A 22829-nucleotide genomic window follows, 5' to 3' on the forward strand; every position below is an offset into this window, starting at 1 on the left:
TAAAATGTATATTTTGGCAGAACAGTGATACAATCTCTGTTTAACTAATGAACTTCCAGAGGGAAGAATTTTGCTTCTGTAATTCCCCAATCATGAAATGCCTTTTCCAGGAGTCTTCTCAGGAGAATCCCTTCTCACCAGCATCTTACATGACTTGTATACTTTTGCATTGCCTTACATGCCCTCCTTCACTTGTTGGTAAGGTAAAAGAATTGGAGGAGGGCTGCCTGCTGTCATCTCATTTGCAGATCTCTCCACCATTACAGAAATGAAATTCATATTTTTTTCCATTTCCATTCTGCAGTGTAGGCCTTTTCTTGCTTCAGCCCAGAGTTCCTCTGGGTTTTATACACTGAAAGACAGATAAAGCAAACTTTATTTTTAAACATACTCTAGAACAAGGGTCTGAGTCTTTGGATAGTGGGCATGAAAATATAGCCATTTCTTGGAGTATTGCAAACCTGTTCCTAAAGCATGTGAAAAAGCTGAGCCTTTGCATGAGAATCCTTCACTTATTTGTGAAGCACAAAACTTCCTTTTTCAACAGAAGTAATTGCTGGGAAACTGCAGAGAAGTTTTTTTTATTATTATTATTTTTTTTTTTTAAGAGAAAAAACTAAAAATAAACTGGCCGCAGTATTTGAGCATCAGTGCCCTGTGCCAAGTGCAGCTGTAGGTTTCTTGCACAGAAACCTTCCATCCTCCATGGACTCTGGAAGAGAGCTGCCTCAGCTCACTCCAAGAGAAGAGTGCCACCTACTGAGCCTGCTCATTCTCCCACAGAAGGGCAAGCTTACAGGACAGATTTCCCTTTGGAGAATTAATCCATCCACACCCACCCCTGTAATTTATGAGGTTTAACGAGATCACAGCCTGGGGTGGAATGGCTGTGGGACTGCACAGTAAGCTGTTTCAGCTTACTCGCAATATGAGGGCTCGAGGAGGTATGAGAGCCAAGCATGTGAAATCACGGGAACTGACGGTGCCTCCATTTAAATTACTCTGTTTGCATTTCTGTTTTCTGCTTCGTTCCCTGGATTAGATGGAAGAACAATGAGGAGAGTCTGTTAGGATTGATTTGGCTCCAGACCTGTTTTTAATCCCATTGCTAAAGACGAGATGGTTTTATCCTAACTGCCGTTGAGCTTGCAGCTACTTCCCACTTCCCTGGATTTGTTCCTGCTTGGCAGTCACCCTCTTGTCTTTTGAGCTACCTTATCCAGCGTGACCTTTCACAAGTCAGACTGGATGCAACTGCCTGCAATATGTTTAAGCAATGATTTATGATTGAAAAGGGAGGACTGTTTCCTGGACTATTGTTTTATATTCGGGTTCTCTCCCCTCATCATTTCTCCTCAGGCTGGAATGCGGCTTCCCTGCAAGCAAATACTTGTGAAGGCAGCTCTGCGCAGCTCTCAGGCTGCTCCATGCTTGGACTGACTTACTGAAACAGAAGCACTTTTCTGTGTGTGTGGAAGTTGGATGGGGAGCATGCACTGGTCGATCAAGTTGAGCAGCTGAGAAATCTGCAGGAATTTCTGTAACTGGACGTTCAGCCAGAGAGCATCTATTAGAGAGAATACAGCACAAAAGCTAATAATCATATGATCTTGGAGCAGAGGGGGGTGAGGAAGGGGAGGAGGATACAGGATAGATAATGAGCCTCACAATAGGCAAATAGAGAGTGTCATTACAGGAGTGGCAGGACCGGCCAAATGGTTAACCTGTGGGGTGGAAAGAGCATCCAATGAGTCTCGCATGCCTGAAAGGATAATGGCATTTTTATTATCTCATTCCACGCCCTGATCATCTGTCCATTTTCTCCCTGGAGCTGGCAGCAGTTTGCACTGATTCATTCGCTACAGACATGATCAGCAGATCATACTGCAGGCAGAACTTGTCAAGTCTTTCCAAGTGAGTTGTCAATTTATTTTGCTATCTGTATGGATTTAGCTTTTTAGTGTTGTGTAAGAAATGCTGGACGATGTTGATGGCAAAGGCGTGTGAAAAGCTGGAAGTTGGTTGAACCGGGGAGTAAGTGTTTGATGTAGACTGGGTTCTTTTGCTACTCTTTTTGCTTTGTGGTCTGAAAGAAAAGGCTTTGCATATGTGCATCTTTTTTTTATCTGAATTGCAGAATTTGAATTGCTTTATTCAGTGGCAGAAGAATGGGTTGGAAAGACGGGTTGCTAATTGGAGTTGCTTGATGGGAAATTTACAGAAGTTTTGTAGCTTGTGTGAAAACTTTCTCGTAACTCAGATTGCTTAATTCACCGAGTAAATAATGTCCTCATAGCGCATTCATCCCTGAATGTGGGAGGGAAGCAAGAGACAAAAATCAATTAGCCTGTGCTATGTTACCAAATAAATTATCTAGTTTATTTGGGTCTTGTTGTGCTGTTTTGTTTGTCTGCTCCCTCTGTTGATGAGAGGGAAACAGGGCACTACTATCTTTATAAAATACCGTGATTTGTACAGTGGCGTTGTTTAACACTGGGGAGAAGTTTTCAAAACTGACTGAGATTTCTGGGTGCTACTTTTTGGGGATTCCAGCATCAAATCCTGTGCTATTGGAGAGAGGTCAGAGATTTCTGAAACTCAGCCCCCCCCCAAAGAAGTCCCTTCCAGGAACCTGAACTCCTTTGTTATGATGTCAGACATGGAGTAATAAATAACAGTTTAGCTTAAGAGCATATCAAATAAATTTGCTTTTTGTTGGTCCATAGTGGAACAGCCACAGGCTGCAGCAGCCAGCCCTCCCATACTGCTAAATGGGAGCAGAGAGTTGCCTAGGCAGAGATCTGTTTCCACCGCCATGTATGTGAGGGTGAAGCAAAGGAATGATTTTGGCATTATAAAGCTGGTATGGCTGACAGAAACCAGAACTCTTGGTATCTGATGTGAGGAACTGGATCCTCTGAGATAACCTTCAGACCCTTTCCACTGGCCTATTTTGCAGTCAGATTAGCTAAATCAGTCAGGGTCTCGCTGTTTTGCTTAAAAACCAACGCAACAACAACAAACAAGAGTATTTGGATATCCTTGCTGAGGGGGATTCTTCTCCATTCTTCCCATGGGTGAGAGAGGGAACCAGCAATGAGCTGGCTCTGTGCCTTGCATGTCTCTGAAGCAAATGCTGGGAGGAATGTCTCAATGTGAGCCTGCTTTATCACCCACAGTTATGTTCTGTGGAGTGAATTCACCAAAGCCAGTGTAATTACATCTGAAGACAATTCAATCTTTTTCTCATTAAACGTGACTAGCTACTATACCTTGTGTCTTGGGAGACCTGTATCCTGTATCAGCTTCTAAATAAGAGCAGACACCTGACAACCAGGCATGGAGTTTCTTTTGTCAAGACTTCCAGTAGCATATCTGAAGAAGAACAGCAAAGCTCGTTTGGGGAGAGGGCTTTCAAGAGAAATGAAATGCGTGGCCAAAATTTGGAAACTGATTTATTCCCCTCAGGCCAAAAGTGGGGAAGACACCTTTAACATTACCCAAAAAGGCTACTTCAAAGCGTAGCTCAGTGAAATACATGATGAAATACTGCCCTTCCCAGGTGGAGGCATAATGTAATCATTCCAAGTGCTCCTGCCTTCTCAGGAGATTGCAATGCAAAAGAAAAGAAATATAAAATTTCTTGTAAGTTAACTCCCTGGAGACTCTCTAGGGAAAGGCAGGAGGCTGTTATTACACTGCTTTGAAATGAGGCACAGGAGGTTTTCTAACTAGCTTCTTGCGAATGTCCTCTAATGGTCCCTCTATATGATAGTTTCAGTGCTATCATTCAGAGCTGCTTTCTACACTCTTGGTGTGGTTGTAGAAAATCCTGTAATTGCTAAATAGTTGAATATAATCCTGTTAACATTTGATACACTGGAAATTAAAAGCAGAAGCTCTCATCACAGCCAAGAAATCATTCAGGTTGGCATGAAAATATAAAGACTAAGTGAACGTATAGGAATTGAATTGGCTCTCTTTACTGCACGCTATAATAAGTACTTGCTGTGCAAGTTTCTAAAGAAATCAAAGTATTCTTTGCCAACAGGTAGAATGTTTTCTTCCAACCAATGTAACTTTTGTCTAAACTTCACAGATTTTCTTTTTTGTTGGGAAGTTGACCTTCACAACATTTTCTGATTGGTTCCTCATAGTCTACGTTCAAATATGCAATTCCCATTTTTTTTGTTTCTGGGCTGGATGGAGAGGAAAGATAGTTGACTATTATTTTTAAGGAGAAGGGTTAAGGAAGCTGGCTAGTTCTGCTCTGAAAACTGGTGCTGTTCATTTTTGCTCAGAGCCATCTTTCTCTTTCTTCTTGGTCTTTTCTGGTCATGCATCTCATTTCTGTTGCTTAGTGGGGAAATAACCACAGTCCTTAATTTTTTAAAGACTTTTTTTTATATTACTGAGGAAAAAAGATGGGCATCACGTGGCTAAAATGCTAGCCTGTAGCAAAGCCTCTTTGTCTCCATCTTAAAAACTGAGAACAGAAGTCTGTCTCTGAATGTGGCTCATCCCTCTACACCACCCTGTTCATTTCTAAGCTGTACAGATTATTTATATCCAGGTTGCATATCAGTGCCTGATGCTTAAGAATGAATTCAAAACATGTAGAATAACAGGTGAGTGCTTTTGATGCAAATACATTTCTGTTTGCCTGCACCATATTTATGTTAAATGCTTTGGTAACAACACTCCTTGTATACAGAGCATTAATTGTCACTGCCAAAGTGAGATACTTATACTTTAGTGTGTGGTTTACACATAATCAGGGACATTGGCTGCTGAAGACTGAATGTCCATTCTAAGGTTTTGTTGCTGGATTTAGGAGCTTTCCTCACAGAGTGTCAGAAGGAAATTTCAACAACAGCTGAAACATTTCTGAATGATGTTATCCTTCGCAGTGGAGGAAACATTATGACAGAGAAAGGACAGGTCAGAAAACTCTTGAGATTCTGGAAAGTCATTGGGGGACCAGTGTGTGGAGTTGGATTAATCTATGTGGTGTTTTTAGGCACTTATCTGAGATTGAGCTCATGTTTTTTAAGAACCAGATTTCTAAGATTTAAGCCAGGACAGTGCTGAGAGGTATCAAACTTGACTTGAAGCTGCTCTCTGGAAATCTAAGTGCCTGAGATGAGCTATGAGGATTGTTTTTCATGCACACTAAATTTAGCAAAACCAAGAAAAATGTGGAGAGTACCAAGCAGAGCAGAACTGGTTGGGAATGGATCAGGTTCTCAGACTTGCTTTATCTAAATGAAAGCAAGAGGAAATATAAATATATATATATATTTTAAATTACATTTTTGACACTTTCTAAAGTGCAAATTACTGAGCTGCCTCTATCCAACTTTTTGGAAGAAAAGATTCTGATCTTTCAGTTCCAAACTGAGCTAACCAACCTGCATTTGAAAGAAAAAATAAGTTAAAAGAAGAAAAAATAAATGAAAGATTTGCTGCCTTCTTTCAGACTGAATTAAAATAAAACAATCCTGAACATTTTCCATATCACTTTGCTCTAACAAGGGTTATATATATGTGTATATATATGTGTGTATATATGTGTATATATATATATCTGGATTTAAGATCTGCATTAGCACTGAATTCTCTAGTTTTATATATATATAAAATATATAAATATATGTAAATATATTCTCTAGTTTTATATATATAAATATATATAATATATTTACATATATTTATATATTTTATATATATATAAAACTAGAGAATTCAGTGCTAATGCAGATCTTAAATCCAGATAGCCTCTCAACAGAATGGCTGTGTAGAAGCTAGGTGTGTCAGTGTGGGATGGGGGTAGCAGACATTCATCTTTCTGCTTCCTACCCCTGCTTCCTTCCCTGCAGAACGTGCAGACCCATGCCGCCTCCTCCACCTTTTTCACATTTGGAACAAAACAAGAAGGTCCAGAAAGACCAGGGAGAAAGTCTCTGCTGATTATTTCAGGCTCTTTCTGCCCTTCTTTCCAATGTATGTAGTGCAATAAGTGCACTATGAAATAGATAAACTAGATGATACAAACTCCTACAGTGAAATATCCAATCAAGCAAAATACCTCAAGTTGAATAATACTCAGCTAAAATTTTGTAACTTTTCACTCCTTTTGATTTTATTTTGTTAAAGAAAATGCAAAAACTTCCTTTCTTTTAATATTGTAATTTTCTAACGGTTGAATTGCTTTGAGCTTTGTAAGCATTGGAGTTTATAGAGAGTTTTCTCTGACTTCAGTAAGGCTGCTTACATGTATAAGTAGCTGCAGGGCCAACATTATAATTACACGTCTGTATAATGTTAGCCTTCATGCATTTATCCCTTCAAATTTTAATTCTCTCTCTCTCTCTCTTTTTTTTTTTTTATATATAAAATCTATGATCAAATTTTGGAGCCCAAACTAAGCTGATGTCGTCCCTTTTAATTTAGGACTCAGCCCTTTTATTCTCCTCCTGCGTTTCATTTTTATTAGTTGCTTTCTTTTTGTGCTGATGTGCAGCACATATTGTTAAAGCCATTCATTAGAGCCAGAATTTTACGGCATGGAGAATGTCCTAATAAGGGAAAAAAACTAGCTCTTTATTGGTGAGGTAAGAGAAATCAGGCAGTGGATAATTTTTTTGCTGATTGAGAAGGATAAGGTGCGGTTTGGCAGGTACTGCATTGGTTTGGCATTTGCTGACATGGTTCCTCTTTTCTGCAGCTCAAATCCTTTGCAGAGCGGACAGTCAGGGAGCGCTTCCCCCCCCCTTCCCTCTTCCTTCTTCTTTTCACACAGTCATGCTGTAAAATCTCTCTGTGGCACACAAACTGGAGGTGCTAGTTGCTAGGCTTGCAAAAGCTTATCACATAACATACTGTAGTCACCTCTGAGCAAGCTGCAGGCATGGCGAAATATAGGTTTCTATGGAGTTTGTTATACATCTGAAACATCTAAATGGTTTATGAAGTTGTTAAAAAATCACACTTTAGTCCAAGGTGTTAAAATCCAACTTCCCTTTTCTCATACATCCATCATTGGAGGACAGTAAAAATTACATGAGTTTGTTGACACTTTCAATTGCTCTGCTGTTTTTCTTTCAAACTGCTTTGAAGGCTCACATTAAATTCCAGGGATAAGCAATGCATCCTGGACTTAAATAGAGGCTTCAGCACAGATCTGAACTCAATAGAACTCCTCAGATTTTCAGCTGAGTTACGCTGAGCAAAGTTTCAAGCAAGGACAGAAGCTGGTATTGAAATTCTTTCCTTCCTCAGTCTTTCTGTGTCTCTTGGTAAATGAAACACCAAGCCAATTGCTGGCTATGCTGGAATTCACTATGCTGCATCAGGAAGCCAAAACAGATGCAAAGTGGCTATCCCTTCCTACACGGTGGCCCTTGCGTGGCTCCTGGACTACAGGAGGAATAATGATTTATCTACTAACTAACTCTTCAGTTTTCTATTACTCATTTATTTTTATCAGAGTATTATGAGCTTGCTACCCTTCGTGAAACATTTTTTCCTATTTTTTTTTCTCTCAACATAATAATTTGAGAATACGTTTCCTGTTATTGCTGAAGTTATTCACTGTGGGCAGAACATGTGAAAGATAACGTTCATGATAATAATGCAGAAAAGTAAGCAGTGTTTGTAGCAGGAATTGGATGAAACAGATCATGTTAAACAAAATGTACAGGTATGCTGTTAGAAGTAGGTCACGGCCAAAAGGTTGTTGCACAACCATTTCATTTTTGGGTGCACATATATGTAATTTTGTCTGATATCTATTTGTGCTCAGATCCTTCCTCCTCAGTCAGAATCTCTTTTGGAGATCATGGATTTGGTTGACTTCATTGTCGTCTTTTTTTCTTTTTAATTAGCATCCACATTTTCCTATATGTTGGTTAAGCATTGCTGAGAAATATTTAGATTCTTGTGGAAAAAGTGACTCTAGGAGAGGTTAGCATGCTAACCTGTCTATTAATTCTGCCTAAGCAGTTTAGATTCTGAACTCTTGAGTCTTTTTCAGATCACTTTTGCTCTGCTTTATATTTCTGTTTATGAGACTCAATCCTGGTATGGAACCTCCACGTAATAGTTGATGTATTGCGCAACAAACAAAAAAAGGATTCCTCTTCTGCCAGACAGCTTAAAACCTTAAGAAAACATCTCCTGACATCTTTGCTGTGCATGTCAGAAAATTTGAGCAAGTCACTCCTGCAGAAGCAGCTCATATGCACTTGTTTTCCTTCCTGGGTACTCTAAGAAATGTGGAGATCTGTTCTAGAGATGTATCTCTGGGACCAGCCCAACTGTCACTACAGGATGTGAGATCTTGGCTTCCATTTGTCTTGTCATAGCCAAATTGCCTGCGTGTTTTTTAATCATAAAAATATATATTACATGTTTCTGAACAAGAGATTATTGGCTTGCCAAATTCCATCTGCAGTACATTCAGTGCTGGATTTGCTTCACTGTAATTAAAGATGTACTTTCTAGCATCACATATATATATGTATGTATTAGTGTCCTGGAACCATCCTTACTACACTTTTTTTTTTGAGGTGGGGAGGGAAGGAGTTTGTAACTGAGCAGTAGGACTGTGGGAAGGATGAGCCTCACAAGGTACAGTTCTGTAGGTTTAAATATCCCCAAATGACTCAGACCATCTCCACACACTGAAATGGCCATAACAGAACCTTTGTAAACTTTGTTCACGTTCAGGTAGTCTCTGGCTTTCCAGCTCACAGGATCTACAATTGCCTGTCCTTTGCCGTGTGTTTCCTTTCCCTTTCTCTTTAATTCTCATCTTGCAGCACTCTTTCTACTGTATGACATAATATTTTGCAAAATGAACGAAATATGCCCCATTCTTAAATTACTCTCAAGGAATAGCCTCACACATTTTGTGCTACAGCATTTTTCCTCTGTGAAGCAAGAAATTTTTAGGATTGTGCTTCCCAAAGAAGGAAATGACTGGCATGGATTCTGGGTGCGTATGATGGAGTTGTGCATCTTGGCCTTAGTCATCTGGCTCTTCCTGGGACAATTTTCTTTCCTAGGGTTTTGAAAAGCCTCAAAGCCTAATTAACAGAGCTAACGTCTGTTTCCAAAGTCAGCTAAGCTTTTACTTTAGTTAGAAAGATTAAGGCCAAAAAGTGCTTCTCTTTTTGTTTCTCTATGATTTACCTTAAAGCCTACAGCAACATTGCTTGGAAGTCCTCTGCAAATGCAACTTTTCCACAAGACTTGTCAACATGCTAAAAAGCTACTGTAGTAATGCTATCTTGATTCTGCTGCCAGTCCTTATCTATATGGTCCCGAAATCTTCCCACTGTCAGCATCTGCACTAGCAATAATTCGAAGCCCATCCAGTTGAGGACAAATATTTCTTTTTTGTGTGTGTGCATATCTGATAGCTTCATTTGATTCTTTGTCATTTAGAGATAGCCATCAGGTTAATTCCTTGCTTGATTTCTTGGATTCTTCCCTTTTAGCCTCACCCTATACCCTAAGGAGTGATCAGGTGAGAGACAAAGTCTAGCTTTGTTACATCCCATCTAGCTATATGCTTGTAGTCCTTGAATGAGAAGGAGGAATGCTCTGAATGCATAAAACAGTGCTTGTTTCTGTTCTGTGTATGCTTCTTGTTGCTTGTGCAGTTCTGCTCTGGAAATGCTACCAGTCTGTTTTCTCACCCCAAAAAGGATATGTTCTTGAAGATGCTAGAGCAGGCAGAGATTTTGTTGTTTAATGCCTAGCTTTTGGTTCTTTCCAGCACTTCTCAAGATGCATGACAAGTTCAATGTGATCTTGAGACCTGAAAAGAATAAAATAAGTAGCTCATTTGGAATGGACTTTCAAAGATCATCTAGTCCAAATGCCTGACCTCTTCAAGTTAAAGCAGGTTATTAAAGACATTGTCTAAATGCCTCTTGAGTATGAAATGCGTGGAACATGAACCACCTCTCTAGGAAGCCTGTTCCAGTGTTTGACCACCCTCACAGTAGAGAAATACTTTAAAATGCCCAGCTTCCTTTGTGCAGTTTTGTGCTCTTCCATGCATCTTATCATCAGTATCTGGAGCAGAGCTTGGCAACTCCTTTTGCTTTCCCTCTGCAGGTCGCCACTTGGCTTCCTCTTCTCTGGGCTTGGACAGTCCAAGCCTCCCTGAACATACATATGCCTTCCAATCCTGTTACTGGATTTTTTGCCTCCGTCTGGATACTTTCAAGGACCTTAACATCCTTTTCACATTGTGAATCCCAGAAATGCATGCAGTGTTCCAGACAATGCCACATCATTGCTAGGAGAATAGCCTCTTGTGGCTTACTGTCTTTGCTGTGTTTAATGTACCCCAAACACAGTTCGTGCTCCTGTCTGGCAGGCACACTGCTGGCTCACGCTGAACTGCTGTCACCAGCACCCTCAGGTCAATTTCTACAGAGCTGCTGCTCCCCAGCCTCTCATTCACCAGTCTGTGCCTGTGTCCGGCATTGCTCCATCCCAGGTGCAGAACCTGGCATTTTTCCATTTTTTTTGAGTATCATCCAAAGCTGATAGTGTTGCAAGGGTATGAAGTTGGGATGTTCAGGCCTGGGAGAATTTAAGGCAGGGCTCACAGGTGTGGAGGAAAAAGATGGAGACACCCATTAAAGTGCCATTAGGTGAGAAGTGACACGATCTGCTTGGAATGTGAGAAGGAACTGGAAAAGCTTCTGGGGAGCTGAAACAGAGGAGAAAACCCTTTGTGAGTTTTCTCTCTAAAATACAAAAGTAGGTATTGAGGCCTGCCCTTGATACACTGCCCAGTTCCATCTACTGTGTGGCACTGGAGATGGTGCAGGGAGAGATGCTGTGCACAGAAGCTTTCTCATGTGATGTCTTTAAGAGTTTCTGCATAACTAAAATCTGTAGGGTTAGTGCAGGTGTTTTCTCACTGATCACCTTTTGGGAATTCCGTCTCACCAAGCTGGCTTTTTGCACCACTTGAAGAGTGAGAAGCAAAAAGGACTGGCAGGAAACTCAGTGTTAGGCAGGCAATCTGCACCCCATTTGCCATATTTTCAGGCACTGAAGTGTATCTTAGTTCACAACTTGGTGGTTCAAGGGGCTGTCAGGCTGTGCTGAGGCACACTGTCCCATGCATGAAGCCTGAAGCTCTTTTGCAGTGGCATGGCTGCAAGTTTCCTCTAGGTAAAGAAGCTTTCTGGGCTTCCTTTCCCAGTTTTCACCAGGCAAATCTCTTTTTAAAATGCAAGCTACTGATTTGGATGTGCCTGGAAACTGAAGGCATTGCACAGAGAAGGGACAGGCTGCCACTTGCTCAGAGGGAGCTCAGGGGAGGATGCTTCTTTGTTCTGTATGCCAGCAAAAATTGTCCCAGGATAATCAGTTCTGCCTGTGGCTTTCACACACTTCTGGGTGCAGCGATGGAAGTTGGCAAGGCGCAGCTGTCAGTGATGGGCCTGGGAGGAAGAGGTAGGCCTATCTGTAGCAATGGCCTTTGGAAGCTGCTAGAAATGCTCCTGGTAACTTCCACGTGGTTTGGACCAGGACTGAGGTACTGCAGCCAATGCACAAATCTTATCTGCTATGGGTCTGAGTCTGAAACAAGTGCGTTTGTCTATGTATGTCCCTATTTTTCCATTTCATAAACCAGCTTTATGGTACTAATAATAACCAGCATGCAGCAGTCAAAAGGGGTTGTGAGGATTAATTAACATTTGTGAAGTATGTTGGGACCTTTTGATGGAAAGAATTTAGTGAGTGCCAAGTGCTAATATGATGAGGAAAAGAAAATAGGTGTCAGTTTGTGTTCACTCCTGGAATGTAAGGGATTATCCCAGAAGCCTTGGCTCAAACATTATGTTTGTGTATTTAACAATGAATTTTTCAATTATTCTTTCCTTAAAAATGTCAATTCAGTCTGCAAAAAACCTTCTTGGTGATGAAAACTTAATTTCTCTTTTTCCCTCATCTTTGGAATTAGATTGCCTTTACTTGCAGTGTGCTCACTTTCTTGCCACAGCAGCCCTTTGCAATCCTCTTCCTCTAGCTGCCCACCTTCTCTGTTTCTTTCTCTAGCTGGTCACAGTCATCTGCTCTGTGGTCAATCCATCCACGTTGTTCCTTCATTTTCACTTCCCTGGGCTCACCTGGAATTTCTTTTAGCAAAATAATGAAAAAAGCAGCTAAAAGAATTGCATGGCATCAAATTACTTTTGGGTCTGGCACTTTGATCACAGAATGATGTGGCAAAGGCTATCATAATATGAAATGACTCCATGGAAGCAACCTAGAACCCATAGGTCCAGGCCTGGCTGATGCTGCTTAAAACCTCTCCTGCAGACCAGTGCCAGTCATTGGTGGAGGAGTGTGAAGGTTGGTGTCTGGATGAACTAGAGTTGGGACAGGGACTGGAAGCTCAGGGCCAGGTTTTGTATCTGATGAACACAAAGCAAACAAGACTGACTGGGGCAAAGAACAGCTGTTTGGTCGTGGAAGAGCTGTTAAATAGCAAACAGGACTTGATCAATAACTTGGCAGTACCACTCAGCTCCCCCATGTTCCTGCAGAACTTATCTGTGTGGGGATATTTCAGTGTGAAGCATTTTGCAGTCACTATTACAGCCTAGCTCTGTATATGGAACTGCTGTTCCAGTCTGAAAAATAAATGCATACCTTAATAGTTGCTGTGATTTGTGAGCATTCTATATGCTGTGGAAAAAGACCCTTACAGTGGTACGATATCTTAGTAGGGTAATTTATGTGAGCTGTTTGCACCCATGTGCCTTGAACAGCTGAATGTATTCCATTGGAAGTCTATGGACCACAAGCACAGTCAGGACGAGAAAATTGTTATTTTCTTGTTTCCTGATTTTATTTATTTATTTATTTATTTTTAATCTGGATATTTCCTATGAATAACTCATAATACATAAATGATTTGTTAGTGAATATTTGAAATGGGAGAGGTTTTTGTTGAGCTATAGAGATCTATGAGAAGGTGTTTGGGTTTTTTTGTTGTTGTTGTTCTGTTTTTGTTTTTAACTTGTTTGCTTGTTTACCCTTTCTGAAGCACTGTGGCTTCTGTGTTTATATTTCCAGTGTGGATGGTCACCTGTCACGACTTCAGCTTTACCCAGACTTTCTCTAATGTTTTACAATGAGTTGTTTGTTAGTTTCTTGTAAGTAAACTTTCCTGGAATAAGGATCACAGTGGAGCAGTGCAAGGGAAAACAGGCACATCTAAGGGAAAGCTAATTGAAAGAATAAAGCCAGGATATTTTATAGTGTTTATGTGTGTATAGTTGCAGTGGATACATGTCAAATTTCCAGCTGTTTAAATTGCGCAATGCTGGTATACGATGTCTGCAAATCATTGTGACGTTAATGTGCTGTTCAAAGTGCTGTACGTGACCTTACATATCTGTACAGGCCTGTTTTATGGAAGGGCTTGGCTTTTTTTTTTTAACCTTTCATGAAGGTGAAAGACAGATCAGGATTAACGTTCAGAGAGATGCATGGAATGTATCTAGCCCTAATCTTGTTAGCAAATGACAGGATCTGCGCTCATAATTCCTCCTCTGTCTCTCAGAAAATGTCTCCTAATCACCTAAGCTGTTGACAGTAGGTTTCTTAAGTATCTGAGAAAGAGACAGATGCTTGTCCATGTTGAAAGTGAACGGTCATGAATTTCCCTTGAAACCAAATCTGCACCTGCGCAGCATCCATGGATTGTGAGTATAGGGAATCAGTACTAGAAAACTTAGAGACATCTGATTTTAATTATTTTTTTTCCCTGTTTGCCATATGCTGTGGCAATGAACGTATTTGCAATGCTGTATCCCCTCTAAAGTGGTTTATTCCAGTTAGTATACAGCTTCACAGTCTGTTCTGTTTCAGTGCAAGTCCTTCTCTTGCATTTCAGTTTCTTTTCCTTTTGCAAGTGTTGGTTTCAATATTTAGTCTGCTGAGGTACATTAAAGCTGTGCCCTCCTCTTGCATATTTTATATCAGAAAGAATGGATGGAAAAAAGATTATTCTGTGATTATCTGTATGATTATCTGGTAAAATTACTTTTCCAGGCTCCTCGTGTGCAAATACACGCCTTGTACCTTGTTCACGCAGCACAGATTTTGCTGCGTATCTAAAAGCTACAGCAGAAATCTTCAGGGACCTCTTTGACCCTGAGCAGTAGTAAGTTAGTTACAATCTTGAATCCCCTGGGAAATATACATAGGAGTTTTGATGCTTCATGGAGCACAGACTAGTGCTAACACACATACTTCTGATGAATCGAGCAAAAAAAATAGCTATCTCTGATCATATATAGGCATTTCAGATTATGCAAGGCTGGGGGAGTAAACAGATAATGTATAGGTAACTAGGTAACTGTAACATACTGTCCGACCATTTCAGTTCTGTCAGTCATGGTGGAATTTGGCTTTCCAGGTCCTTGTGCAGCATTGGCTTACCAATGTCATTACTGATGTCATTTACCTGGACCTGAGCAAGGCCTTTGACATGGTCCCCCATCACATCCTCATCTCCAAATTGGAGGGAAGTGGATTTGATGGGTGGACAACTAGATGGATAAGCAATTGGTTGAAAGGCCGCAGACAGAGGGTGGTGGTCAATGGCTCTATGTCCAGGTGGAGGCCGGTAACGAGCGGTGTCCCTCAAGGGTCTGTCTTGGGACCGGTGCTCTTTAACATCTTTATTAATGACATCGATGAGGGAATGGAGTGCACCCTCAGCAAGTTTGCTGATGACACCAAGCTGAGTGGTGCAGTCGATACGGTGGAGGGAACGGATGCCATTCAGAGGGACCTTGACAGGCTGGAAAGCTGGGCTCGGGTGAACCTAATGAGGTTCAACACGGCAAAGTGCAAGGTTTTGCACTTGGGCCGGAAGAACCCCAGGCACTTGTACAGACTGGGAGGAGTTGTCCTTGAGAGCAGCTCGGCAGAGAAAGACCTAGGGATCCTGATAGATGAGAAACTTAACATGAGCCAGCAGTGCGCTCTGGCAGCCCGGAAGGCAAATGGGATCCTGGGCTCCATCAGGAGAGGGGTGGTCAGCAGGGATAGGGAGGTGATTGTCCCTCTCTACTCTGCTCTTGTGAGGCCCCATCTGGAGTACTGTGTCCAGGTGTGGAGCCCTCAGTACAAAAAAGATATGGAGATTTTGGAAAGGGTCCAGAGGAGGGCCACGAAGATGATCAGGGGGCTGGAGCACCTCCCCTATGAGGACAGGCTGAGGGAGTTGGGTTTGTTCAGCCTGGAGAAGAGAAGGTTGCGGGGTGACCTCATTGCAGCCTTTCAATACCTGAAGGGAACTTACTCCCAGGAGGGGAGCAAACTCTTCGAAAGGGCTGATAATAGCAGGACTAGGGGAAATGGTTTTAAGTTAAAAGAGGGAAGATTTAGGTTGGATGTTAGGGGGAAGTTCTTTACTAGGAGAGTGGTTAGGTCCTGGAACAGGCTGCCCAGGGAGGTTGTGGATGCCCCGTCCTTGGAGGTGTTCAAGACCAGGTTGGACGGGGCTCTGGGCAACCTGATCTAGTAAAGACGTATGTTTGGTGGCCCTGCTAGGCAGGGGGGTTGGAACCACACGATCCTTGAGGTCCCTTCCAACCCGGGTCATTCTGTGATTCTGTGATTCTGTGATTGGCTTAGAAGCCATGGAAAAGGTTCAATACTTTGACATCAAAGCTGCTCACTCAGCTTTGGTGCTTTCACTGTCCCTTCTGCCTCCTAGCAGATCTCTTTCCTCTTCCCTTCTTTGGTGTCCCAGTCCCCTGAGTATTTCTCCATCAAGCTTTATCCACTTTCCATCACCCAGGCTCCTCATCAAATCATTAAGTTGGAAAAGACCTCAGGGATCTTCTAGTCACCCCCTGCTGCTGGCTGGCTCTCCCCAGCCCAGGGAGGCATATCATTCCAGTCCCCTTCCTACAGCCATATTCCCTATATGATCCCTGCTTCCATCTTCCCTGCCCGGCTGGCTCTCTGTTCTAGCTTTGTTCTAATCTTCACTCAGTTTTAGTTTCAATCTTAAATCGGAGACTGATGCTGCCATTCTAGAGTCTCAGCTGTAGAGTAAGTGCTGACCTGATGTAGGCACAGCTGCATTTCCATGAAGGATGAAATAATTCCTTTTGAGTAGGGTTCAGTGCTATTGGTAGGTGTTGCTTCTGATATCCATCAACATGCACTTTGTTTCCCTCAGGATTCACATGTATGTAGTGTCCTGGCCCTTAGTTCTTATTTATACCCTGCAAAACCTGGCAGGGAAAAAATGCCAAAAGGGATTCTGCTCATTGAGAAGATTTGTCATCTTAGGAAAAAAAGACATATTTCTTCTCAAATTTCATGTTTTGTTTTGACAGGATGGGTGGTGAATGAAAGTGTGCTGGAAGTTGATTGTGAGTAGGTTGGGCACTGTGATGGAACATTAGAGTAATGTGCTATTTTTCTTTTCCTTGCCCTCATTTAAAGATCTCTGATAGATACTGGAGAGGATAACATGAATTTTGAACAGATTAAAATGATTCTTGAAGGGAATGCAGAACTTTGTAGTTTGAGCATGACACGTTGTAGGCATGAGTTTGCTTAAAGGTGCCGTAAAAGAAAAAAAGTTAATTTAATTCCTCAAAACTTTTACATATTTTCTAGAAAGACCATAATTGTCAGAATGTAAGGGATCTTTTAAAAGTCACAAGTCTTGATTTCTTTCTTCATTTTAGTTCCTTCTATCTTCAGTGAACTTTTCAATCACATTGGTTGGAGCTTTGCTTGCAATTCAGTACAGAACAGGAGGAGTTAGTCCTTAACTTTGTATACATTTAGTATGCTAGCAATTTGAGGGTATAAAAGTGCCTTGAAAGCCTTACTGAATACAGGCACCCAAAACCACAAGAAAGAAAATTTATGATTTGGCTTTGTAGCAATTGTGAATTGTATGTTCTGGGGGTGAGTCCTGTAACTCCTTACTTATGCCTCAGCTAGGCAACATGCCCACTATTTTCAACAGGGAGATGCCTGAAATATTACTGGGTAAGGATGTGGCATAAGTGGTACTGGATTTTATATGCAATAAAGCGCTAGAAAGTGGAGGTGGTGGCAGCAAGCAGCAAGCAATTTGCTACAGAGGCAGCAAATACCACATCATCCACAGTGGTACACACAGCAACTGGGTTTTGCTTCCACATTTTTAAGCTGGAAGAAGTAAACTTGTTTTGTACACTTCTTTGTGTTCAGAGAGACAGATTTCTGTGTGAATTCCACTAAGTGTCAAGAAAAGCAGTAAAGAAGTGATAGTTATCAGCTAGAAGGAGGTTAGCCAATTACTTTTCTATCCGATTACTTTTTTTTTTGCTGTTTGTATGAAACTTCTAAATTAAAATGGGTTAAATACACTGGATAGTTTCCTGACTGGTCAATGTCAAATCTATCGTGGTTGAAAGAAAACTGCTAAGTATTACAGACTTCACATATTGAGAGAATTACATGCTTTTCCCTAGGACATTTCCAGCAAGCTCTTTTATCTAAATATAATATGTGTTGGAAGCAAATTTAACATTGTTTCGGTAGCTGAAGGTTTTTACCCTTCGTGTTAGCGGTCCTGCATGCAATTTATGCTGAGGTATTCAGAGGCGATTTAGCAGAGTTATTTGGATGTGGTTGGAGAATCTGCTTGCATTTCACTTTATGAAACAGATCATCAGTTTTCAGCTATGAGGGGAAAAAAAAAATAGGCGCGTGCATGAGTCATTCTGCCTTTGTGCAGAACCATTCAGTGATATTTCAGACTGGCTCAAACTACAAGGCCCAGGTTTTAGGACCTGAATCTAAAACCAAAGCAGCAGTGTTATCACAAAGAGAAGGCAGCAAGAAATGAGACAGAGCATTGGAAATCCTGGGCTGCAAATGAACTGAAACATGCATTTTCAACAGAAACCATTAATTCGGGAAGCCAGAATCTGTCCTGAAAGCTTCAGTGGCATCTTCAGCAGTGAAATAAATTTCCTGGTTACTTTTGGCATGAACTACTTGGTAATTTTTTCATCAGTTTGGAGTCATTTTCACTTGTGGTTATTGGCTTACAAATCACTTTTTATGCCTTTTTTTTTTTTTTTTTTTTTTTTTTTTTTTGGGGGGGGGGGGGGGGTTGGGGGGGATTAGTTGAAAGGAGAAATTAGTTGAAGGGAGAAGTGCACCTATTCTTCCCTTACCTGTGAACAAAACTAAATATCAAATACTACCAAGTGAAAGAAACCACAAAGAAGAATACATGGAAGAATCCCATTCCGTTCCCATACTTAGCTCTTTTGTCATACAAACAAAGCAATAATCTCACAGTCAGATCCTTAACCAGTATAGATCATCTGAAGATTCTGCATAGATGAAACAATAGTTTAGTTGTTTAAATACACATTGTTTTATGTTCTAGACATTTTAGATCAAGGGTTATGTAGGATAATAAAGTAGGCTGGTAAAGGCATAGTAGGAAAATATGGATGCCAGATCCAATGGAAAGAAAAACCTGAGACAGTTACTCAGAGGGAGGAAAAAAAAATTCCTTAAACTTTTTGGAGCTATTAAAAAAAAACAAAGGATACTAGAAGATGGCAATATGAAAATGATGTAAATGAGAAAGGACTACACTGAAAGGTGTGTCAGTCTATTCTTCCAAGAGAACATGTGCGTACATTCTGTGGGTAACATGCCAAGTCAGGAATATTGGCTGCGTAGCTCTGGAGAATGCGTGGGTGAAAAGAGTAAAAGTATTTGTGAGACTGAGATGAGTTGTGAAGTGAATGAGAAGACACGTATGTTCTGTAAGTGGAAGACCACTTTTAAGTCCAGCATGAGCCACGGTATCATCTAGCCTGATTTTTGATACATAAGAGGTAATGGAAATTCACCAAGTGGTGTCTGTAATGAGCCCAAGAATTAGTACTTTACTGCAGTATCACTTCCAAAAAAGCATTTATCTTAAGATGAATATTCCATCATTTCTCGTATATTTAATCAACCTCACTGTTAGAAACATGTGCTTCATTTCCAGTTTAAATTTGTCTGGGTTTAATTTCCATCCATTGGTTAATTTTATCCATTTGCAGCTTCGATGTTCAAAGTGAAAAAAAAAAATGGTGCATGTCTAATTGAGAAATATGTGAAAAATATGGGTGTTAATAAGAGCATTCGTGCACAACATTGCGCTCAGAACTGCGGTGGCATGTATGCATGTCTCCAGCATAATCCCCTGTTTTCACTCACTACATCTTTCAGAAACATGAGCATTTTGGATTGAAATTCTGCTTGTTCCATCATAAAAATGAATCTTCTTGATCAGGTCTTAGCAGAATGCTGGCAGCTCTCACTGGACTATGAAGAAATTGTTAGAAGAAATAGTTTTCCCCACAACTTCTTCCCCACTATTCACCATATTTTTAGATGCAGCTTGAACAAAATACAACTAATCTATGACATGCAAAGCTTGATAGAAATTTAATATCCTGAAAGCATGTGCATTTGTTATCTTTTGGAGGTAAGGATTGATCAGTTGTTTATGTTTGCGTTTTGAAGCATGCCTATGATAACACAAATTAAATGAACAATAAAAAAATTAAAAACATATGGAATCATAAATAAAACTTGACCAAATATTGGCAGTGACATAAAGAGCACTCTCCAGAGAGTGTTATGACAGAGCCCATCCTCACCCCACCCATACTTTCAGGAAGAGGCTGGGTAAATAGATAGGCTTTCCAAGAGTGCAGGAGACCAACAAATTCAGCTGCTATAGACCAAATCTGGCAGTGAAATTTGTCATCAAAGATATTTTACTGATGTCTTCCCTCTACTATCAATTAGGAGACACGCAAGTGCAAAGATGTCAGTGCTGTGGTGTTAGGTAATGAAGGGTGAAGTTCATAAAAAGAGGTTAAGTTTCATATGGAGGTGAAGAAGTTTGATTTGGGATGAGTGATCCTGTTTATTGGGATGGACCACGGAGAAAATCAATCTGTAGCATACATGCAGGGCAAACCATAATTGCTCCCAGGTAACAAAAGTGTGAGGGAAAGAACTTGCCAAATAAGCACAGTTGCATCTAATTGAACAATGCACTGGTCACTGGTTCTATGCATGCAAGGTGGTTTTTGCAGGTAATTGCAAAGAATGATTGGCATTTGAGTGAGTCATGGCAGAAAGAAGAGACAGACCTGAGCTGTTAAAAATCTATGCTCAAAGACTTTTGTTTTGTTTGAAATTTCCCCAGAGCTCAGATCCACAGTTTTCTTTTTCCCTGTCTCTTCTAGAACTGAACAGTTTAACTCATCTTAAATTAGCACTGTAATAGGAAAGATTAATCAGGTTTAGCTTGTGGCTCATTGAGGGTAGGTGCTGTTTCAAATCATTATATTCTATCAGTATCACACACTGTTTAGAACAGGGACCAGATTTTCCCCTACCTTCATAAATGCCTACTATAACAGGCCTTTGAGCTTGATCAGGAAATTTCAGTGCTGTCCTAACTCAGACTATAATAATAATGTAGTAGTGCTGGCAAGAAATTCTAAAACCAAAGTGCCTTAGATAATGTTTGAGCTGATTGGTGGTTTTAAATGGAAACTAGTAGAAGCTGGATTGTATGAAACAGTTTCAGCCTCACAGTCATAGAATCATAGAATGGGTTGGGCTGGAAAGGACCTCAAAAGCCCACACAATCTCAACCCCCCTGTTGTGGGCAGGGCTGCTGCCCACCAGACCAGACTGCCCAGGGCCCCATCCAACCTGGCCTCGAAACACGTCCAGAGATGGGGCATCCACAGCTTCTCTGGATAACCTGTTCCTGTGCTTCACCGCTCTCTGAGTAAAAATGTCCTCCTGACATCTAAATTAATTCTCCCCTCTGCCAGTTTATCCCTTACATGTCTCACCCTTGTCCTATCACTATCAGACCATGTAAAAAGTCAGTTGCTATCTTGTTTATAAGATCCCTTTTAATAGTAAAAGTCTGCAATGAGGTTTTCCTAGAGCCTTCTCTTCTCTAGACTGAATAATTGTATTTGCTATCACCAACTTTCTTACTGGGTTACAACTGCATCTAAATTCAGTGCTTGACACAAAATTCAAAGGGTGCTGAGTCTCTCTGAGAAAAATCTGGGGCAGTTGGTGCCATTGCCTGTGTTCATAATGCAGCAGAGTTACCTTCGGCTGTAGGTTCATCACACTGAGTTTGAGGGTAATGTTATTGAAATAAGTAGAACATTTGTCGTTGACTTCAACATGTTTGTAATGTTCCTGCCTCCCCAGCAAGGCAGAATGTCTGTAATTATCCTTACCTAGAGTGGTGGGAGCACACAGATGTGGTGCTCAGTCTCCTCTACTTCAGTTGTGCTGCATATGTAGTATGATAGACTTGGTACTACTAATGCTTTACCAGAATAATGCTTGCAGGTTATACCGCCTTTTTTCATGTTGGAAGCACGGAGGAATAACAGGGAGATGTAATCAACGATGCTATTTTTTCCTTTTGCTTGTCATTTAAATCAGTGTAACACCGTTGGTAAAATAATATAGCCATCTTTTTATCTGAATATTTAATAAGAAGTGTCACATATCAGAAGGCTTGGAATACTTCTTTGAGATCGTGCTGTGCTCTCATTACCCAAGATAGCTGGAACAGCTAGCTGCAGAGAGGGACTTGAACAGTTATGCAGAAGGTGAAAAATGGAAGTAAGATTACTTTAATTTGATTGTGAGGTGTGTGCATGCTGGGCAGGAAGGCAGTTCTCCAATGGTGCACAAGCCAGCATGGATCATTTGATTTCCATGTGTCTGATACAGAAGACTGAAGTCCTGGCTTCATGCTTGGTTGTTTACTCTTGGTCTGGGAAGACTTGTGATGTGGAGTAAGAGAGAGCTGTAGCAATAGGAAAGGGAACCTCAGTCTTCTTGTGATCTAAAATATATAGTGGAGGGTATGTGAATTTATATGCCTGCCTGTGTTTTACTCTTCATGAAATTAGCCTGTCACTCTAGGGAGAAGGGGAGTTAGCTAATTAAGGAAAGGTGAGCGGTGTGCCAGCCAGTGTAGGGTGAATGACCTCAGTGCGCAAGGACTAAGAGATCAGTGGGAGGAGCACTGTCATCAGATACTTGTGTTTTTCACGGGAAGAAGTGTTAGGTGTTGGGCTTGTATCACCCATTGTTGCTTTGACTGAGTTTCTCATGATAAGTCAGTTGCAGTTCAGGTGACTGCTGAGTCTCTTCATAATTGATCACGTTATGAGTTTTCTCATGGCATGCTCGTGAGCCTGCTAAGGCTGACCACAGCCTACAGTTTCAGCTTGTTCTACTGTCAGTCTGTGATGGCTGCTTCCTATTTCCATGTTACTGAGAATGTTTTGTGCATCCACACTGATGAACAGAATTGCATGCTGTGATCCTTAAAAGTGGAGCCCCTATCTCTGCTCTCCTGCTGCAAGAGAACACTCTGATACACAGTGAGGCAGTGCATATACAAGGATATCAAAGGAGATTGTCAGCTTTCTTAACAGGTGATCTATGTGATGTGTCCAAGGACAGGAAATACATATCTGCTTTCATTTGACATATTTAATGAGTGCTGCTTGGTGGAAGTTGTTTGTTCAGAGTATTTTTTTTTTCTTTCCTTTCTTAGTTTTCTGAGGAACTGTTGGTTTCAAAAAGGCATTTTAAAGAGTGTTTTAAAAATGGTTGTTCTCCTTACTATCTAGGAAAGTTCTGTGTGGGTGCAGAAAGTAGGATAAATACTTCATTCTCTT

General features: G+C 40.9%; 1 protein-coding gene across 14 annotated transcripts in view; it reads left to right on the plus strand.

The window, feature by feature from the left end:
* CALD1 (caldesmon 1) overlaps nucleotides 1–22829 on the plus strand; it is a 180822-nt gene that overhangs the window by 124952 nt on the left and 33041 nt on the right. For 3 of the 14 annotated variants that reach the window (XR_011904050.1, XM_072340286.1, XM_072340366.1), the window contains exon 1: nucleotides 910–1914. The exons of the other annotated variants lie outside the window; for them this stretch is intronic. Coding sequence is in view for 2 of the 3 variants with exons in the window: in XM_072340286.1 (XP_072196387.1) it covers nucleotides 1868–1914 (47 nt within the window). In the remaining variant the exon portion in view is untranslated. Of the gene's footprint in view, nucleotides 1–909; nucleotides 1915–22829 lie in introns of those variants that run through there. 14 annotated transcript variants of the gene reach the window in all.

This window comes from Excalfactoria chinensis, chromosome 1 (assembly GCF_039878825.1).
Source record: "Excalfactoria chinensis isolate bCotChi1 chromosome 1, bCotChi1.hap2, whole genome shotgun sequence".
Lineage (NCBI taxonomy): Eukaryota > Metazoa > Chordata > Aves > Galliformes > Phasianidae > Excalfactoria > Excalfactoria chinensis.